Source organism: Strongyloides ratti, assembly GCF_001040885.1.
Source record: "Strongyloides ratti genome assembly S_ratti_ED321, chromosome : 2".
NCBI lineage: Eukaryota > Metazoa > Nematoda > Chromadorea > Rhabditida > Strongyloididae > Strongyloides > Strongyloides ratti.
The window spans coordinates 16,299,517-16,316,548 of record NC_037308.1 but is presented as its reverse complement, the minus strand read 5'-3'; the positions used below and the strand labels follow the sequence as shown (position 1 = coordinate 16,316,548).

The 17,032-nt window shown below is 25.1% G+C and overlaps 3 protein-coding genes across 3 annotated transcripts; 2 read left to right on the top strand and 1 right to left on the bottom strand.

The window, feature by feature from the left end:
- Nucleotides 1-1,479: 1,479 nt before the first annotated feature.
- SRAE_2000515700 (Actin-binding protein anillin) lies at nt 1,480-4,026 on the bottom strand (the record flags this gene model as incomplete). The annotated part of the gene is made up of 1 exon (XM_024644132.1): nt 1,480-4,026. One exon carries the CDS (start codon nt 4,024-4,026, stop codon nt 1,480-1,482), a length of 2,547 nt encoding a protein of 848 aa, XP_024509723.1.
- A 1,278-nt stretch (nt 4,027-5,304) lies between these two features.
- SRAE_2000515600 (Hypothetical protein) lies at nt 5,305-6,207 on the top strand (the record flags this gene model as incomplete). The annotated part of the gene is made up of 2 exons (XM_024644131.1): nt 5,305-5,551; nt 5,846-6,207. 2 exons carry the CDS (start codon nt 5,305-5,307, stop codon nt 6,205-6,207), a joined length of 609 nt encoding a protein of 202 aa, XP_024509722.1.
- A 2,366-nt stretch (nt 6,208-8,573) lies between these two features.
- SRAE_2000515500 (Hypothetical protein) lies at nt 8,574-16,874 on the top strand (the record flags this gene model as incomplete). Its single annotated transcript, XM_024644130.1, has 1 exon — nt 8,574-16,874. One exon carries the CDS (start codon nt 8,574-8,576, stop codon nt 16,872-16,874), a length of 8,301 nt encoding a protein of 2,766 aa, XP_024509721.1.
- Between the last annotated feature and the right edge of the window lie 158 nt (nt 16,875-17,032).

Here is a 17,032-nt window from a genome sequence, read left to right as displayed (position 1 = left end):
TACTTCAAATAATAAAATGTATAAATTTTACTTTAGATTAGGTTGTAAGTTTAAACAGTAGTAGGTAGTAGAGTAAGTTAAGGTTAAATGTATTAAGTGTAGATTCCAAGATTTTATAGTTATGGAAAAGAGGTCGAGCATTCTAAAATTTCAATTTTTTTTGTTTTTATTTAAGTTATTTTTTGACGTTGGATGATTTTTTTGACTTGAATAGTCCTAAATTTTATGACATAAAAAGTAACATGGATGACTATTTGTCATAATGTGCTGAGTTATATGAGTAACTTGTCTAAATACCATAATTATTATTATTTAAATTTTTAAAAAAGTATCATATTTCAACTAATATTTTAATTATAAACATTCATATATAATATTTGCTATAAATATTTGTATTTAAAAAAAAATTAAGATTACAATATTTTTTTATTAAAGAATCTATATTATATATATCAAAAAAATTAGTAATATTGTTTTAATAAACAAAATTATTAATAATTAAAATGTATTTTTATATATTAATATAATTTTATAAATTTTTCGGCAATGTAGATAGCTGGAAAAAAATATCATAACTTTCATTTTTAGAATAAAATTTAATAATTTTTAGGAAATATTTTTTATTAGTTTAATATTCATACAGAAGAATAATTTAAAACATATATAATTATAATAAATAGATTGATAAATAATAAAAAATATAGTTTTAAATGAATACTTTATTATCTTTTTTTTTATAAATTTATAAATATAATACTGTAATTGAAACGTAAAAAATATTTATTAAAAATTTTTATTATTAAAAAGAAGTTATTTGTAAGAAAGAAATGACGTATGTTAATATTAATAAACTTACATGTTAAACTGAATTATGGTGCAACTTTATTTCACATTTTAAAGAATAATCACATGAATTTACAAGGAAATATAAATTACATAATCAATAAAAATTATATTTAAGCTATTTTTAATTTTTCATTCAACATTTGACAATTTTGTTGTAATAAATAAATTATGAATAATATTATCATTATGAAAAAAAGTATATTTAATTAGTTTAGACAAAATATTTATATAGTTAATATAGTTTTATTTATTAAACCATTTAATAAAATTTTGTACATAATAATTAAAATAAAAATATTATTTTACAATATAAAAAATTTTTAAACAATTTTATAGTTAAAAAAATATAAATATAGATTTTTATTTAATTTATAAATATTAATATCGATAAAAACACAAAAATTTTTAAAAATTTATTTTATTAAAAATTAATAATATTTATTAATATAAAAAAACAAATAATATTAATTTTAATTTTTTTCTATCTGTATTATATTTTTATTATTAATAAATTTACAAAAATATATTTATAAACAAAAATAAAATAATATTAATTTTATAAATTTTTGTTTTCTATTTATTATTAGTTTTTTTTTAGTAGAAAGAAATAATGGATGAGTACCAAAATTATATTTAAAAAGCATTATCAGGTTCATGTCTGATTGTTTTTAATATTCCATTAAGATATTGAAGCCAATTATCACAATCAGTTGAACATTCTGATGAAAAATAAACTCTTTTGTGTTGATATATACAATTTGATGTTTTGGATTCGCATAAAATATCAATATAAAATGAATTTTCTTTATAACCAACTTCAGATGTAGTTATTCTCTCTAATTGTGGAGAAGTTATTTTAGACATATCCATGATAAATAAAGGTAACTGACCATCATATTCATCATCACAACTTTTCCAAAATTTCATTAATGATCTTTTCACAATTGTCCACATTTTAATTGAATAACTTTTTAAATCATCACCATTGTAAATACTTAAAAATCCTGAATATGCCATTTCTACGTGTTGTGGTAATGGTGAACATTCAGTGTTTACACATATAGTTCCTTCTAGTGGAAATTTTGCCTCTTCAAAATAAAATTTTTGATTTCCTATTGTATCTCTATTTAATTTTAATATTCCACATTGTATAAAATCATCATAGCTAATTTGATTTTTTGGATGAAGTGAATCATTAGGATTAGTTGTAGTATTCTCATTGACTGATATTAAAGATGATTTCTTGTAAGATGGTTTAAAGACAGAAATAGCCAAATCTTTTAAACTTCGTTTAAAACGAGATAATTTTGTACGATCAAGTTCTCCTATTTTCAAAGCATAAATTTCCAAAGAAATAATAAAATTTATTGGCAATTTTGAAAATTTAATAACATCTGAAAATTTGATTTGCTTTAAACGAACACTTCCAACATCTTCAACTGTCTTTATTTGAGTGCCAACAACATTATTAGCTGATTTTAAAATAATACAAAAAACATAAGATATATTTTCTTGTGTTTTTTTAAAACAAAATAATCTATTAAGTTCTAATTTTATGTCAGTAATTGTATACATAGCCAAAATATTTGAATTGATACGTGGAATTATACCACAAATATTCATTAATATTTTAGTTTTTTCATATTCATCTTTTAACGATTTTATTCTATTAGTACCAATTAATTTGATCCTTTTTGCAGATAATTCTATTTCCGAACCATTAAAATTAAATTTTTTTGAACATTCATGAATAATTTGTTCTGATGTACATAAAATTTTCTTTATTTTTTTAATAGAATGTTTCAATGTATTTAATTTTCTTACATACATTTCTTCAGGTATATGTGTAAGATAACTTGGAGCTGTTAACGAAGGTACATTTGAGGTATTAGAATAAAATGATATTTTTTCTTTAGAATATATTGGATTTTCAAAAATTCTACCTTTTTCACTATAAGGTAAAATTGTACCTCTATTTTTATTACTATTTTTTATTTTTCCTAATGATTGCTTAGGTGTTTGAAATGGTGTAGAATGTGCTAAAGGTTTAAAATCAAACATTGTTTTGGAAGTTGAATGTAAAACAATTGTACCTGCAACACTAAGAGTACTTAATGTTTCACCTTTATATATTGCTAACATTTTTCCATAAGGAATATTAGGTAAATATCTTAAAGCAGGTGAAAATTTTGGAGCACAATTATTATCGACAACTTTTTTTTGATATGATGTAAGTTTTTGTGTTATAAATTTGTTTGAAGAACTAGAATTAGAAATTTTATCAAAACATTTTCTATTAGATATTTTATGAAAATAATTTTCCTTTTCAACATCTAATTCTAGTGATATAGAACCAAACTTCTCATATATAATATTGTCATTATTAAGTTGATTTGAAAATGTTATATTTTTTAGAGTGCAACTTTGACCATCAGTGTTTAATGTTACTAAATTCTTACAATTCTTGTTACTTTTTAAATTTGAAAAATTATCATTTGATATTTTAACTGTATCACGTTTAAAATCAAATATAGAAAAAAATTTTTTCATAAAAGTAACTTTCTTATTCATCTTTGAAATATCATCAACGCAAAAATTTTCATTTTTAACTGAATCAAATGTATTACTTGATTCTAAAAAAACTTCTTCATTTTCAACATGTTGTGAACAGTTTATATTACTTGTTTTTTTTTCTGGAGAACTTAAAAATAATGAATCAGTTAGAATATTATTAGCTTTTGTTTCTGAAATAGTTCTAACTTTAGCTGGATCAAAAGTTGACCAATCATCACTGTGACAACAATCAGAAGGTGTTGCAGGTGGAGTATTTTTCATAAAACTATGTGACCTTCTTTTTTCTTGAGATATTTCAATATGTCTAACTTTTTTGTCACTAGTTTTATTCAAAATACAGTTATCTAAATTATGACTTTCCATGTTTGATATTTCAACAACATTTGGATACACTAATGGCTCGTGTCTTTTTTTTTGAACATAATTTCTCTTTAAATAATTAATATCATAACTTTTTTTAATTTTATCACATCTTCCAAGATTTTGGAAATCCATTTCATTCATTATACACTCTTTGGAAGTTGTAATATTTTCATTAGTAGCAGAAAATACTTTTCTATTTTTTATTTTCGTTCTTATATTGCATGTAGTGTTATCAGTTGGCATAACTTTAATTACATTATATATCTAAAATAAGGTAAAATATAAAAATGTTATTTAAAAAATTACTTCATTCCGTGAATCATTAATATACTCCTCCACACCACAGTTTATATTCTTAATAGCAGAAGAAGTAGAAAATATAAATTTATTATTATTATTAGATAATTTTTTATTTTTATTCTAAAATAGTTAAATAATTTAAAAAAAATTATTCTTACCATTTATTAAAAAATTTTAGCAGCCAATTTAGTGTAACTTTTTAATTATTTATGATTACATTAGTTAAAAGATATAAAATGAATTTATATGCTATTAAATCTTTTGATAGATTTAATTATTATATAAGATAGAAATTGCAATGGTAAAGAGAAAAGTTAGCAAATAATTAGACTTTAAAAGAAAAAGATTAAGAAAAATTCTTCATCATTTTTTGTTATAAAAATTTGATTACATTTTTTTTTGGTATTTCAATTGTACTATTGTTTTAGGGGTTTTTTTTTGTGTAATTCAATATAGTATGCTTATTTTTTTTTAAAAAGAAAAGCCAGAAATTTGGTTTAAAGTAATTAATTATTTTTTTTGTAATTTTTATATAGGCATATTTTCAATATAAATAAAAACATTTTTAGTCATTTTTAAATCAACAAAAATTTTATCTATTTAAATTTAGTAAAGTTTAAAATTTTAGAAAAGTTTCTTTTTTTATGTAATGAAATTTCAAATATATAAATTATAAATTTTTATGTAGGTTATTTTACAAAAAAAATTTTTTTATTTTAAATTTACTTTTAGTTGTATTTTAATAGGAAAAATTATAAGGTTATTCACTTTATATTTTAAATAACATTATCACAAATAATAAAGTTGATTAAAAAAACAATACTTTTAATTATTTCATACAGTGGTATTTACATATATTTAATTAAAATGAAGATTTTTTTGATTCACCTTTTACATTATATTTAATCAAGAAATAATATCAATTTTTTAATTCAAATAAATGATTATAAAAATAGTATAAAATGTCTTATATTTTTTGAACTTTTTTATTTTTATTTCTTATGAATACAATCAATTTTCAATAATTTATTTTTAAATTATTTGAATGCACTAAATAAAAAAGAATAATTTAAACAAAAAATGTATTTGAAAAAATTTTATATCAAATAATTTAGTTCATTTTGATATAAGTATTATATTTGCAATTTATTTTTCGAATATTGTATATTTAAAAATATTTTTAAAATTTAATTTCCTATTGAAAATATTGCAAAATAATTAATGAAGTATAAAATTGATTTAATTTTTATTTATCTAGTATTAATTTTAACTAGTATTGCATTTAGTAAAGATAACCATATTAGTGATGAAACTTATGAGTATATAGAAAGTTATGAAACTGAAAGTAATATTACTTCAAGTGAAGAAAGTATTAGTTATCTTCAAGAAACCAGTAATGAAAATGAAGATTACAAAGATAACGATGCAGATGAAAACGATAAAGATAAAAATGAAGGTGAGATAACAGGTAAGAAAAATATAATTACTTAAAAAAATTAAGGTTTAAGAATTACTATAAAAGAATTTGTCTGATAATATAACTAAAAGTATTTTTTAAAAGTATAATAATTGTAAAAAATTTAAAAAAATATAAGTTTATTACTATTGATGCTAATTTAAGTAAAAATTATATATTAAAGGAATAAAAAAAAATGCATCAATCATATGTTTTAAAACATTTATAAACACAAAATAAATACATTTTTTTTGATAAAAAATCGTTTATTAATATATAAATTTTATTTTACAAAATTTATTTTAGAAGAGATTAATTTGGAAACAAATGTAAAAACAGAAAATAATTCAATTTCTTTAAATTTGAAGTCAAATTTTGATAAAGATAATTTAAATATGTTTAAAATTAATTTCACAAATGATAGTGTTAAAAAGTACGAACAAAAACTTGAATATTACTATTTGGAAGATGATGGTCAAACTATACATTATTATGAATCTAATGAAAGTAAGGAAGAAAATATGAATAAACCAACTGACAAAATTATTACTACTATTTTAATAGAAACTAACAAAAAGCCATATAATAATTATCAGCTCAATGAAGGTAGTTTAGATGAAGAAAAAGATTTTGATAAATATAATAGTGGATCATATGAAGATTATTAATGTATAAATATATGTTTGTTAATTTTTTTTTTTATATCAAACTAAGTATATTTAAATTATAGAATATTTATTTTGTTAATTTATGCTTTTATTTAAAGTATTCAAACAAAATTATATTCCATTTGATACACATTTTTGTTAATTTTAATATTTTTCCAAAAAAAATTAAGTTGATTTTTATTTTTTGTTCAATTCATTGATTTCAAAACTTTTCTATCTTAAGTTTATTATTTTTAAAAATTTAATTATATAAATATAATAATCAAACAATAAACATTTTTAATTATATATAAATAAAAATTTTTTTTTTTTTAATTATGATTTTTTGTATAATTTTTACAAAAAAAATAATAAACATAAAAAATAAGATATGCTATAATATAATATAATTGTAAATTTATATATATAGTGTTATAATTTTATGAAGATAAACGTTCAAATTTGTTTTCAATGTAATAATTTACTTAGTTGTTTTAATAATTTGATATTATTATCTTAAAAAGCTTTGTGTTTTAATTGTGACTTATATTTTTGTTAAAATTTTAAAATTTTTTGTAAATTTTTTATAGTTTAAAATTAATTAATATCTAAAATGCATTTTTATTAAAATATCAATATTATTGTAAAATAAAAATAAATGATTGTGAAAAAAATTTGCATCATTAATTACATCCTTTTTTATATTTGATAGGTAGCATACTATTTATATTTTCATAAATAAAAATTTCTAAAAAAATAATAATCTAGAAATTAATAATATCAAAATATTTATATTAATATTATATCTTCGCTACAAATAACAAATTTAATAAATAATTATGAATATAATTTAACAATAAATTTAGTAAACATAAATATATTTAGTATGTTAAAATTGTTTTGTAATTATGCTCAAAATTTAAAAGTTTCCTTTAAGTAATTTTATTATATAATAATTTAAATAGTTTTATGATTTTTAAAATAGATATTGCATTTAATTAAAATATTTGTATAAAATTACAAAAAAAACATATTTTAAATTTAATATACTTTTTTATTATGAAGCAATTCGTTAACTTTAAAAATTAATGAAAAAAATTATTTAAATTTTTAAATATATATAAACAAAATAGAATTTTGTTAAAATCCTTTAAGCTCTTTTTAGACGAAAAAATATGCTAATTACCAAAATCAGATTATTTTTTTGAAACAAATTCTATATAAATATAGAAATAATTCCAAGAACACAAAAAAAGTTAATACAATAGAAGAAAATATTTTCAAGCAAAATATTATTTATATATAAAACAAAGTGAAAAAAAATTAAATGCTCAAATTTTTGATTGCATGAACATTTGACCGAAAATCGAATAACACCATAAAAGATTGAAATTATGTATCAAATGACTAAAATGGTACTCAATTTGAACCATTGGCTAAAAGTTATTTTGAAAAAAATTTTTATAAATGAAATTTATAAATAAATCTTAAAAAATGAATTACTTTCAGAATAATATTAATAACTCCTATAAATTAAGCAATTAACAAGGAATTTTCAACCAAAGATAGAAACAACTTTGAAGTATAACATAATAGATATTCATAAAGTATCATTTTTCTAAACTATTTTATGTTTTAAAAATTTGTCATCACAAAACTTGAAAAAACAAAAACGGTTTTTAACTGAAAAAAATGGTAACAATTTTTAAAGAAATAAGCTTTAATTAAAAAAATATACAATTAAAATGTCTAATTTAAAAAGAAGTTATAACTTACAAAATAAAAATTGTAATTGAAACTTTTAAAAGTATAAGTTAACAAAAACATTAATTATAAAAAAAATTTAACATATTGTTAAAAATATAGGATATTTAAAAAAAAAAATTTTATCATAAAAAAAAGTTATTATGAAAACCTTCAAATATAAAAAGATAATATATTAGTAAAAAAAAACATATATATATATATATACATACTTTTTTTTTTAAATTTAATATTAACGTGTTCATTTTCTTTATTCCATTATTTAAAAAATCAAAATTATTTTCATACAAAGAAACAAATTAGAAAAATGTATCAATAAAAATTTTTCAAAATATATTCTCAAAGATTATCAATAGTAAGTACAAAATGAAACATGTTTAATAATCAATTATAGTATCATAAATTAAAATAAGTACTAATAAAATAAATGTAAAAAAAACTGTTTTAATTATAAAACCAATACTTAAAAAATAAAATTTCAATAGAATTTCACTAATTACAGCTGTAAAAACAATTTTTATTTTATAGATATAAACTTAATATTTACAATATTAAAATTAAATTAATATAAAAGGCAAAATAGATATAGTGAATTCACAGCTCACAAATCATTTAACATTTTAATGAAATATTATATTCTAAGAAATATTTTCTTAGGAGCCCTGATTGTTAATGTCATCGGCGGACTAGATCTTGGTAGTTTTAAAATAAGTGGTCTTTCATTATTTACAAGTAATAATGAAAAAACAATTGAAAAAAGAGAAGTAGAACAAAATAATCTTCAAAGTGAATCTAATGATTTTGGAGATAATAAAGAAAATTACCAAAAAATTATATCTAAAAGAGAATTAACAAAAAGGCCTTCTACAACAAACAATGAAGAACAAACAACCCAAGGGAATACAATAAATAAGGATAGTAGTAGTACTAATATTCCAAATAACAAGAGTACATCAACAAGTACTCGAAAAAAATCTATTACCACTCCACGTATTCCAGAAGGTTGTATTGTAGATCCAACAGAAAATACAATATATGATACAAGTACAACAGAAATGACAACAGAAATAACACCAATAACAGATTTTGTAACAAATCCGACATATTTTGAACCAACAACATATGACGAAACATATCAAACAGATGAAAGTACGATGATGGCAACAACAAATAAAATCTACACTGACAGTTCAGATTATACAGATGAAGATTTTACTACAATTTCAGAATATGCAACATTAACAACAGAAACAACTAATAATGAAGAAACAAATAGTAAGAGTGATACTGAATGTGATTATAGTGAAAAAACAGAAACTCCTAAAATATATACTGATTATACAGAAACTACAAATGTTGATATAAATGAAACAAATGAAATAACAAATACAACAGAAACAGAATGTGAATATAGTGATAAAACGGCAACTCCAGGTTATTATACAGATTACACTGAAAATACAAAAATTACAAACAAAACAGAAACAGAATGTGATTATAGTGAAAAAACAGAAACTCCAAAAATATATACTGATTATACAGAAACTACAAACGTTGATATAAGTGAAACAAATGAAGTAACAAATACAACAGAAACAGAATGTGAATATAGTGATAAAACAGCAACTCCAGGTTATTATACAGATTATACAACAGGAACAGAATCAAATCAAACAAAAGAAAGTGAATCAACATTTAATGAATTTACATATTCTGAAGAAACAGAAACGCCAGCAACTTATCCAGAATATACAGGAAGTACAACATCTAGGAGCACAAAAGAAACAAAATCAACTGAATCCATGGAAACAGAAGAAACCAGGGAAACAGAAGTCAAGAGTACACATGAGATTGAAACAGATAAAACATTCAGTACTGAAGAAAGTGAATTTACATATTCTGAACAAACAGAAACTCCTGTTACATATCCAGAATATACAGGTAGCACAGAATCTAGAGAAACAGAAGTATCTGCCTCTAAAGAAACTGAAGTCACTGAAACTGCTGGTACCGAAGAAACAGAAATGTCTGAATCTAAAGAGACAGAATTTACAGAAACTTCTGGCACAGAAAAAACAGAAATTACTGAATCTCAAGAAACTGAAGTTACTGAAACTTCCGGCACAGAAGAAACAGAAATTACTGAATCTAAAGAAACTGAAGTTACTGAAACTTCTGGTACAGAAGAAACAGAAATGTCTGAATCTAAAGAAACTGAAGTTACTGAAACTTCTGGAACAGAAGAAACAGAAATGTCTGAATCCAAAGAAACAGAATTTACTGAAACTTCTGGTACAGAAGAAACAGAAATGTCTGAATCTAAAGAAACAGAATTTACTGAATCTTCTGGTACAAAAGAAAGCGAATTTACATATTCTGAACAAACAGAAACTCCTGTTACATATCCAGAATATTCAGGTAGTACAGAATCTAGAGAAACAGAAGTATCTGCTTCTAAAGAAACTGAAATTACTGAAACTTCTGGTACCGAAGAAACAGAAATGTCTGAATCCAAAGAAACAGAATTTACTGAAACTTCTGGCACAGAAGAAACAGAAATTACTGAATCTAAAGAAACTGAAGTTACTAAAACTTCTGGTACCGAAGAAACAGAAATTACTGAATCTAAAGAAACTGAATTCACTGAATCTTCAGGTACAAAGGAAAGCGAATTTACATATTCTGAACAAACAGAAACTCCTGTTACATATCCAGAATATTCAGGTAGCACCGAATCTAGAGAAACAGAAGTATCTGCATCTAAAGAAACTGAAGTCACTGAAACTTCTGAAACAGAAGAAACAGAAATGTCTGAATCTAAAGAAACTGAAGTTACTGAATCTAAAGAAACTGAAATTACTGAAACTTCTGGTACAGAAGAAACAGAAATGTCTGAATCCAAAGAAACAGAATTTACAGAAACTTCTGGCACAGAAGAAACAGAAATTACTGAATCTAAAGAAACTGAAGTTACTGAAACTTCTGGTACAGAAGAAACAGAAATGTCTGAATCTAAAGAAACTGAAGTTACTGAAACTTCTGGAACAGAAGAAACAGAAATTACTGAATCTAAAGAAACTGAAGTTACTGAAACTTCTGGAACAGAAGAAACAGAAATGTCTGAATCTAAAGAAACTGAAATTACTGAAACTTCTGCTACCGAAGAAACAGAAATGTCTGAATCCAAAGAAACTGAAATTACTGAAACTTCTGGTACAGAAGAAACAGAAATGTCTGAATCTAAAGAAACAGAAGTATCTGCTTCTAAAGAAACTGAAGTTACAGAAACTTCTGGCACAGAAGAAAATGAAACGAAACCTTCAGGAGAAACTGAATCCACTGTTACAGAAGAATCACTATTTACAGAAACATTATATACTAAAGAAACAGAATTCACTGAAACTTCAGCTACAAAAGAAACAGAAGTATCTGCTTCTAAAGAAACTGAAATTACAGAAACTTCTGGTACAGAAGAAACAGAAATGTCTGAATCTAAAGAAACAGAATTTACTGAAACATTCGGAACAGAAGAAACTGAAATTACTGAATCTAAAGAAACTGAAGTTACTGAAACCTCTGGTACAGAAGAAACAGAAATGTCTGAATCTAAAGAAACAGAATTTACTGAAACTTCTGGTACAGAAGAAACAGAAATGTCTGAATCTAAAGAAACAGAAGTATCTGCTTCTAAAGAAACTGAAGTTACAGAAACTTCTGGCACAGAAGAAAATGAAACGAAACCTTCAGGAGAAACTGAATCCACTGTTACAGAAGAATCACTATTTACAGAAACATTATATACTAAAGAAACAGAATTCACTGAAACTTCAGCTACAAAAGAAACAGAAGTATCTGCTTCTAAAGAAACTGAAATTACAGAAACTTCTGGTACAGAAGAAACAGAAATGTCTGAATCTAAAGAAACAGAATTTACTGAAACATTCGGTACAGAAGAAACTGAACTTACTGAATCTAAAGAAACTGAAGTTACTGAAACCTCTGGTACAGAAGAAACTGAATTCACTGAATCTTCAGGTACAAAGGAAAGCGAATTTACATATTCTGAACAAACAGAAACTCCTGTTACATATCCAGAATATTCAGGTAGCACCGAATCTAGAGAAACAGAAGTATCTGCCTCTAAAGAAACTGAAGTTACTGAAACTTCTGGTACAGAAGAAACAGAAATGTCTGAATCTAAAGAAACAGAATTTACTGAAACATTCGGTACAGAAGAAACTGAACTTACTGAATCAAAAGAAACAGAAGTATCTGTTTCTAAAGAAACTGAAGTTACAGAAACTTCTGGTACAGAAGAAACAGAAATGTCTGAATCTAAAGAAACTGAAGTTACTGAAACATTCGGTACAGAAGAAACAGAAATGTCTGAATCTAAAGAAACTGAATTCACTGAATCTTCAGGTACAAAGGAAAGCGAATTTACATATTCTGAACAAACAGAAACTCCTGTTACATATCCAGAATATTCAGGTAGCACCGAATCTAGAGAAACAGAAGTATCTGCCTCTAAAGAAACTGAAGTTACTGAAACTTCTGGTACAGAAGAAACAGAAATGTCTGAATCTAAAGAAACAGAATTTACTGAAACATTCGGTACAGAAGAAACAGAAATTACTGAATCAAAAGAAACAGAAGTATCTGCTTCTAAAGAAACTGAAGTTACAGAAACTTCTGGTACAGAAGAAACAGAAATGTCTGAATCTAAAGAAACTGAATTCACTGAATCTTCTGGCACAAAAGAAAGCGAATTTACATATTCTGAACAAACAGAAACTCCTGTTACATATCCAGAATATTCAGGTAGCACCGAATCTAGAGAAACAGAAGTATCTGCCTCTAAAGAAACTGAAGTTACTGAAACTGCTGGTACAGAAGAAACAGAAATGTCTGAATCTAAAGAGACAGAATTTACTGAAACATTCGGTACAGAAGAAACAGAAATGTCTGAATCTAAAGAAACAGAATTTACTGAAACATTCGGTACAGAAGAAACTGAACTTACTGAATCAAAAGAAACAGAAGTATCTGCTTCTAAAGAAACTGAAGTTACTGAAACATTCGGTACAGAAGAAACAGAAATGTCTGAATCTAAAGAAACTGAAGTTACTGAATCTTCTGGCACAAAAGAAAGCGAATTTACATATTCTGAACAAACAGAAACTCCTGTTACATATCCAGAATATTCAGGTAGCACCGAATCTAGAGAAACAGAAGTATCTGCCTCTAAAGAAACTGAAGTTACTGAAACTTCTGGTACAGAAGAAACAGAAATGTCTGAATCTAAAGAAACAGAATTTACTGAAACATTCGGAACAGAAGAAACTGAAATTACTGAATCTAAAGAAACTGAAGTTACTGAAACTTCTGGTACAGAAGAAACAGAAATGTCTGAATCTAAAGAAACAGAATTTACTGAAACATTCGGTACAGAAGAAACTGAACTTACTGAATCAAAAGAAACAGAAGTATCTGTTTCTAAAGAAACTGAAGTTACAGAAACTTCTGGCACAGAAGAAACAGAAATGTCTGAATCTAAAGAAACTGAAGTTACTGAAACATTCGGTACAGAAGAAACAGAAATTACTGAATCTAAAGAAACTGAAGTTACTGAAACTTCTGGTACAGAAGAAACAGAAATGTCTGAATCCAAAGAAACTGAAGTTACAGAAACTTCTGGCACAGAAGAAACTGAATTCACTGAATCTTCTGGCACAAAAGAAAGCGAATTTACATATTCTGAACAAACAGAAACTCCTGTTACATATCCAGAATATTCAGGTAGCACCGAATCTAGAGAAACAGAAGTATCTGCCTCTAAAGAAACTGAAGTTACTGAAACTTCTGGTACAGAAGAAACAGAAATGTCTGAATCTAAAGAAACAGAATTTACTGAAACATTCGGTACAGAAGAAACTGAACTTACTGAATCAAAAGAAACAGAAGTATCTGTTTCTAAAGAAACTGAAGTTACAGAAACTTCTGGCACAGAAGAAACAGAAATGTCTGAATCTAAAGAAACTGAAGTTACTGAAACATTCGGTACAGAAGAAACAGAAATTACTGAATCCAAAGAAACTGAAGTTACTGAAACCTCTGGCACAGAAGAAACAGAAATTACTGAATCTAAAGAAACTGAAGTTACTGAAACCTCTGGTACAGAAGAAACAGAAATGTCTGAATCTAAAGAAACAGAATTTACTGAAACATTCGGTACAGAAGAAACTGAACTTACTGAATCAAAAGAAACAGAAGTATCTGCTTCTAAAGAAACTGAAGTTACAGAAACTTCTGGCACAGAAGAAACAGAAATGTCTGAATCTAAAGAAACTGAAGTTACTGAAACATTCGGTACAGAAGAAACAGAAATTACTGAATCCAAAGAAACTGAAGTTACTGAAACCTCTGGTACAGAAGAAACAGAAATGTCTGAATCTAAAGAAACAGAATTTACTGAAACCTCTGGTACAGAAGAAACAGAAATTTCTGAATCTAAAGAAACAGAATTTACTGAAACATTCGGTACAGAAGAAACTGAACTTACTGAATCAAAAGAAACAGAAGTATCTGCTTCTAAAGAAACTGAAGTTACTGAAACTTCTGGCACAGAAGAAACAGAAATGTCTGAATCTAAAGAAACAGAATTTACTGAAACATTCGGAACAGAAGAAACTGAAATTACTGAATCTAAAGAAACTGAAGTTACTGAAACCTCTGGCACAGAAGAAACAGAAATGTCTGAATCTAAAGAAACTGAATTCACTGAATCTTCTGGCACAAAAGAAAGCGAATTTACATATTCTGAACAAACAGAAACTCCTGTTACATATCCAGAATATTCAGGTAGCACCGTATCTAGAGAAACAGAAGTATCTGCCTCAAAAGAAACTGAAGTTACTGAAACTTCTGGTACAGAAGAAACAGAAATGTCTGAATCTAAAGAAACAGAATTTACTGAAACATTCGGTACAGAAGAAACTGAACTTACTGAATCAAAAGAAACAGAAGTATCTGCTTCTAAAGAAACTGAAGTTACTGAAACATTCGGTACAGAAGAAACAGAAATTACTGAATCCAAAGAAACTGAAGTTACTGAAACTTCTGGTACAGAAGAAACAGAAATGTCTGAATCTAAAGAAACAGAATTTACTGAAACATTCGGTACAGAAGAAACAGAAATTACTGAATCAAAAGAAACAGAAGTATCTGCTTCTAAAGAAACTGAAGTTACAGAAACTTCTGGTACAGAAGAAACAGAAATGTCTGAATCTAAAGAAACTGAATTCACTGAATCTTCTGGTACAAAAGAAAGCGAATTTACATATTCTGAACAAACAGAAACTCCTGTTACATATCCAGAATATTCAGGTAGCACTGAATCTAGAGAAACAGAAGTATCTGCTTCTAAAGAAACTGAAGTTACTGAAACTTCTGGCACAGAAGAAACAGAAATGTCTGAATCTAAAGAAACAGAATTTACTGAAACATTCGGTACAGAAGAAACTGAACTTTCTGAATCCAAAGAAACTGAAGTTACTGAAACCTCTGGCACAGAAGAAACAGAAATGTCTGAATCTAAAGAAACTGAATTCACTGAATCTTCAGGTACAAAGGAAAGCGAATTTACATATTCTGAACAAACAGAAACTCCTGTTACATATCCAGAATATTCAGGTACTTCAGAATCTAAAGAAACAGAAGTATCTGCTACTAAAGAAACTGGAGTTACTGAACCATTTGTTACAGAAGAAACTGAATACACTGAAACTAAAGTTTCAGGAGAAACTGAATCAACTGTTACTGAAGAATCTCTTCCTACAAAATCAACTATCACTGAAAAAATTGAAACAACTTTGTCTCAAAATGCAACAACAACTGAATGCGAATATAGTGATAGAACGGCAACTCCTGGTATTTATACAGATTACTCTTCAGATACTTTTGAAACAAATATTTCTAATGAACCTAAAACAACGATTTCCGAAACAACTTCAGAAAATGTTTCTACCACTTCGGTTGAAAGTGAAACACCATTTTCAGAGTTTTCAGAAGAAACTGAAGGTCCTGTTAGTTATCCTGAATTTACTACTAGTTCAGAAAACCATGTTACTAAGGAAACCCAGACAACTGAACTATCTCCAACCAATGAAAATGAATTAACGGAATCTGCTTCTACATATGAATCTGTTGAAATAGATTTTAAGTCAACTGAAGAAACTGGAGGAACAGAATCTTTATGTACAGGTGAGACAAAAACAACTGTCACTCAAGAAACTGAAATAACAGAGTCTACTAGCACTACTGAAACACAACCCACATTTTCTGAATTTACAGATTTTGAAGAAACGGAAACTCCAGTAACATATCCTGAATACACAGGAACTACACAGCTTAAATCTACAGAAGGAACTAAAACAGTTGGTACTGAAGAAACTGAAACAACAAAAATTTCAAAGACAACAGAGGTTGAATGTGATTATAGTGTTAATACAGAAACACCAGCATTATATACAGATTATACAGATAGTACAAACGTTAATGTAACTGAAAAACCTGAAGTGACAAATACAACGGAAACAGAATGTGAATATAGTGATAAAACAGCAACTCCTGGTATATATACAGATTACACGGAAAGTACAGAAGCTACAAATAAAAAAGAGATATCAACAGAATCTACTGAAATATCTGAATCAACAATTGAAAACAATGATATTATTACTACAACTATGAATGAAAAAACTACTTCAACTTTGGAGTTATCATCAACTACTGTATCGGATATAATTTCGTCACCTTCTAGTACTACACCAGAAGATCAATATGAGTATACTGATTATGAATATCCACAGTATACTGTCGGTATGAGGTTGCTTAACTCTGATGATAATCAATTATTTGCATAAAAATTTATTTTTATATTTTTATATTCTTTGTCAAATTAAATATTTGAGTTGTCAATAAAATATTAAATTATTTTATTCCTTTTGTATATTTACTTTTCAATTCCAGTTTTTTTTACTAAATATTTTAAAATTTTAGATAAATTTTAAGATCAGTTTAT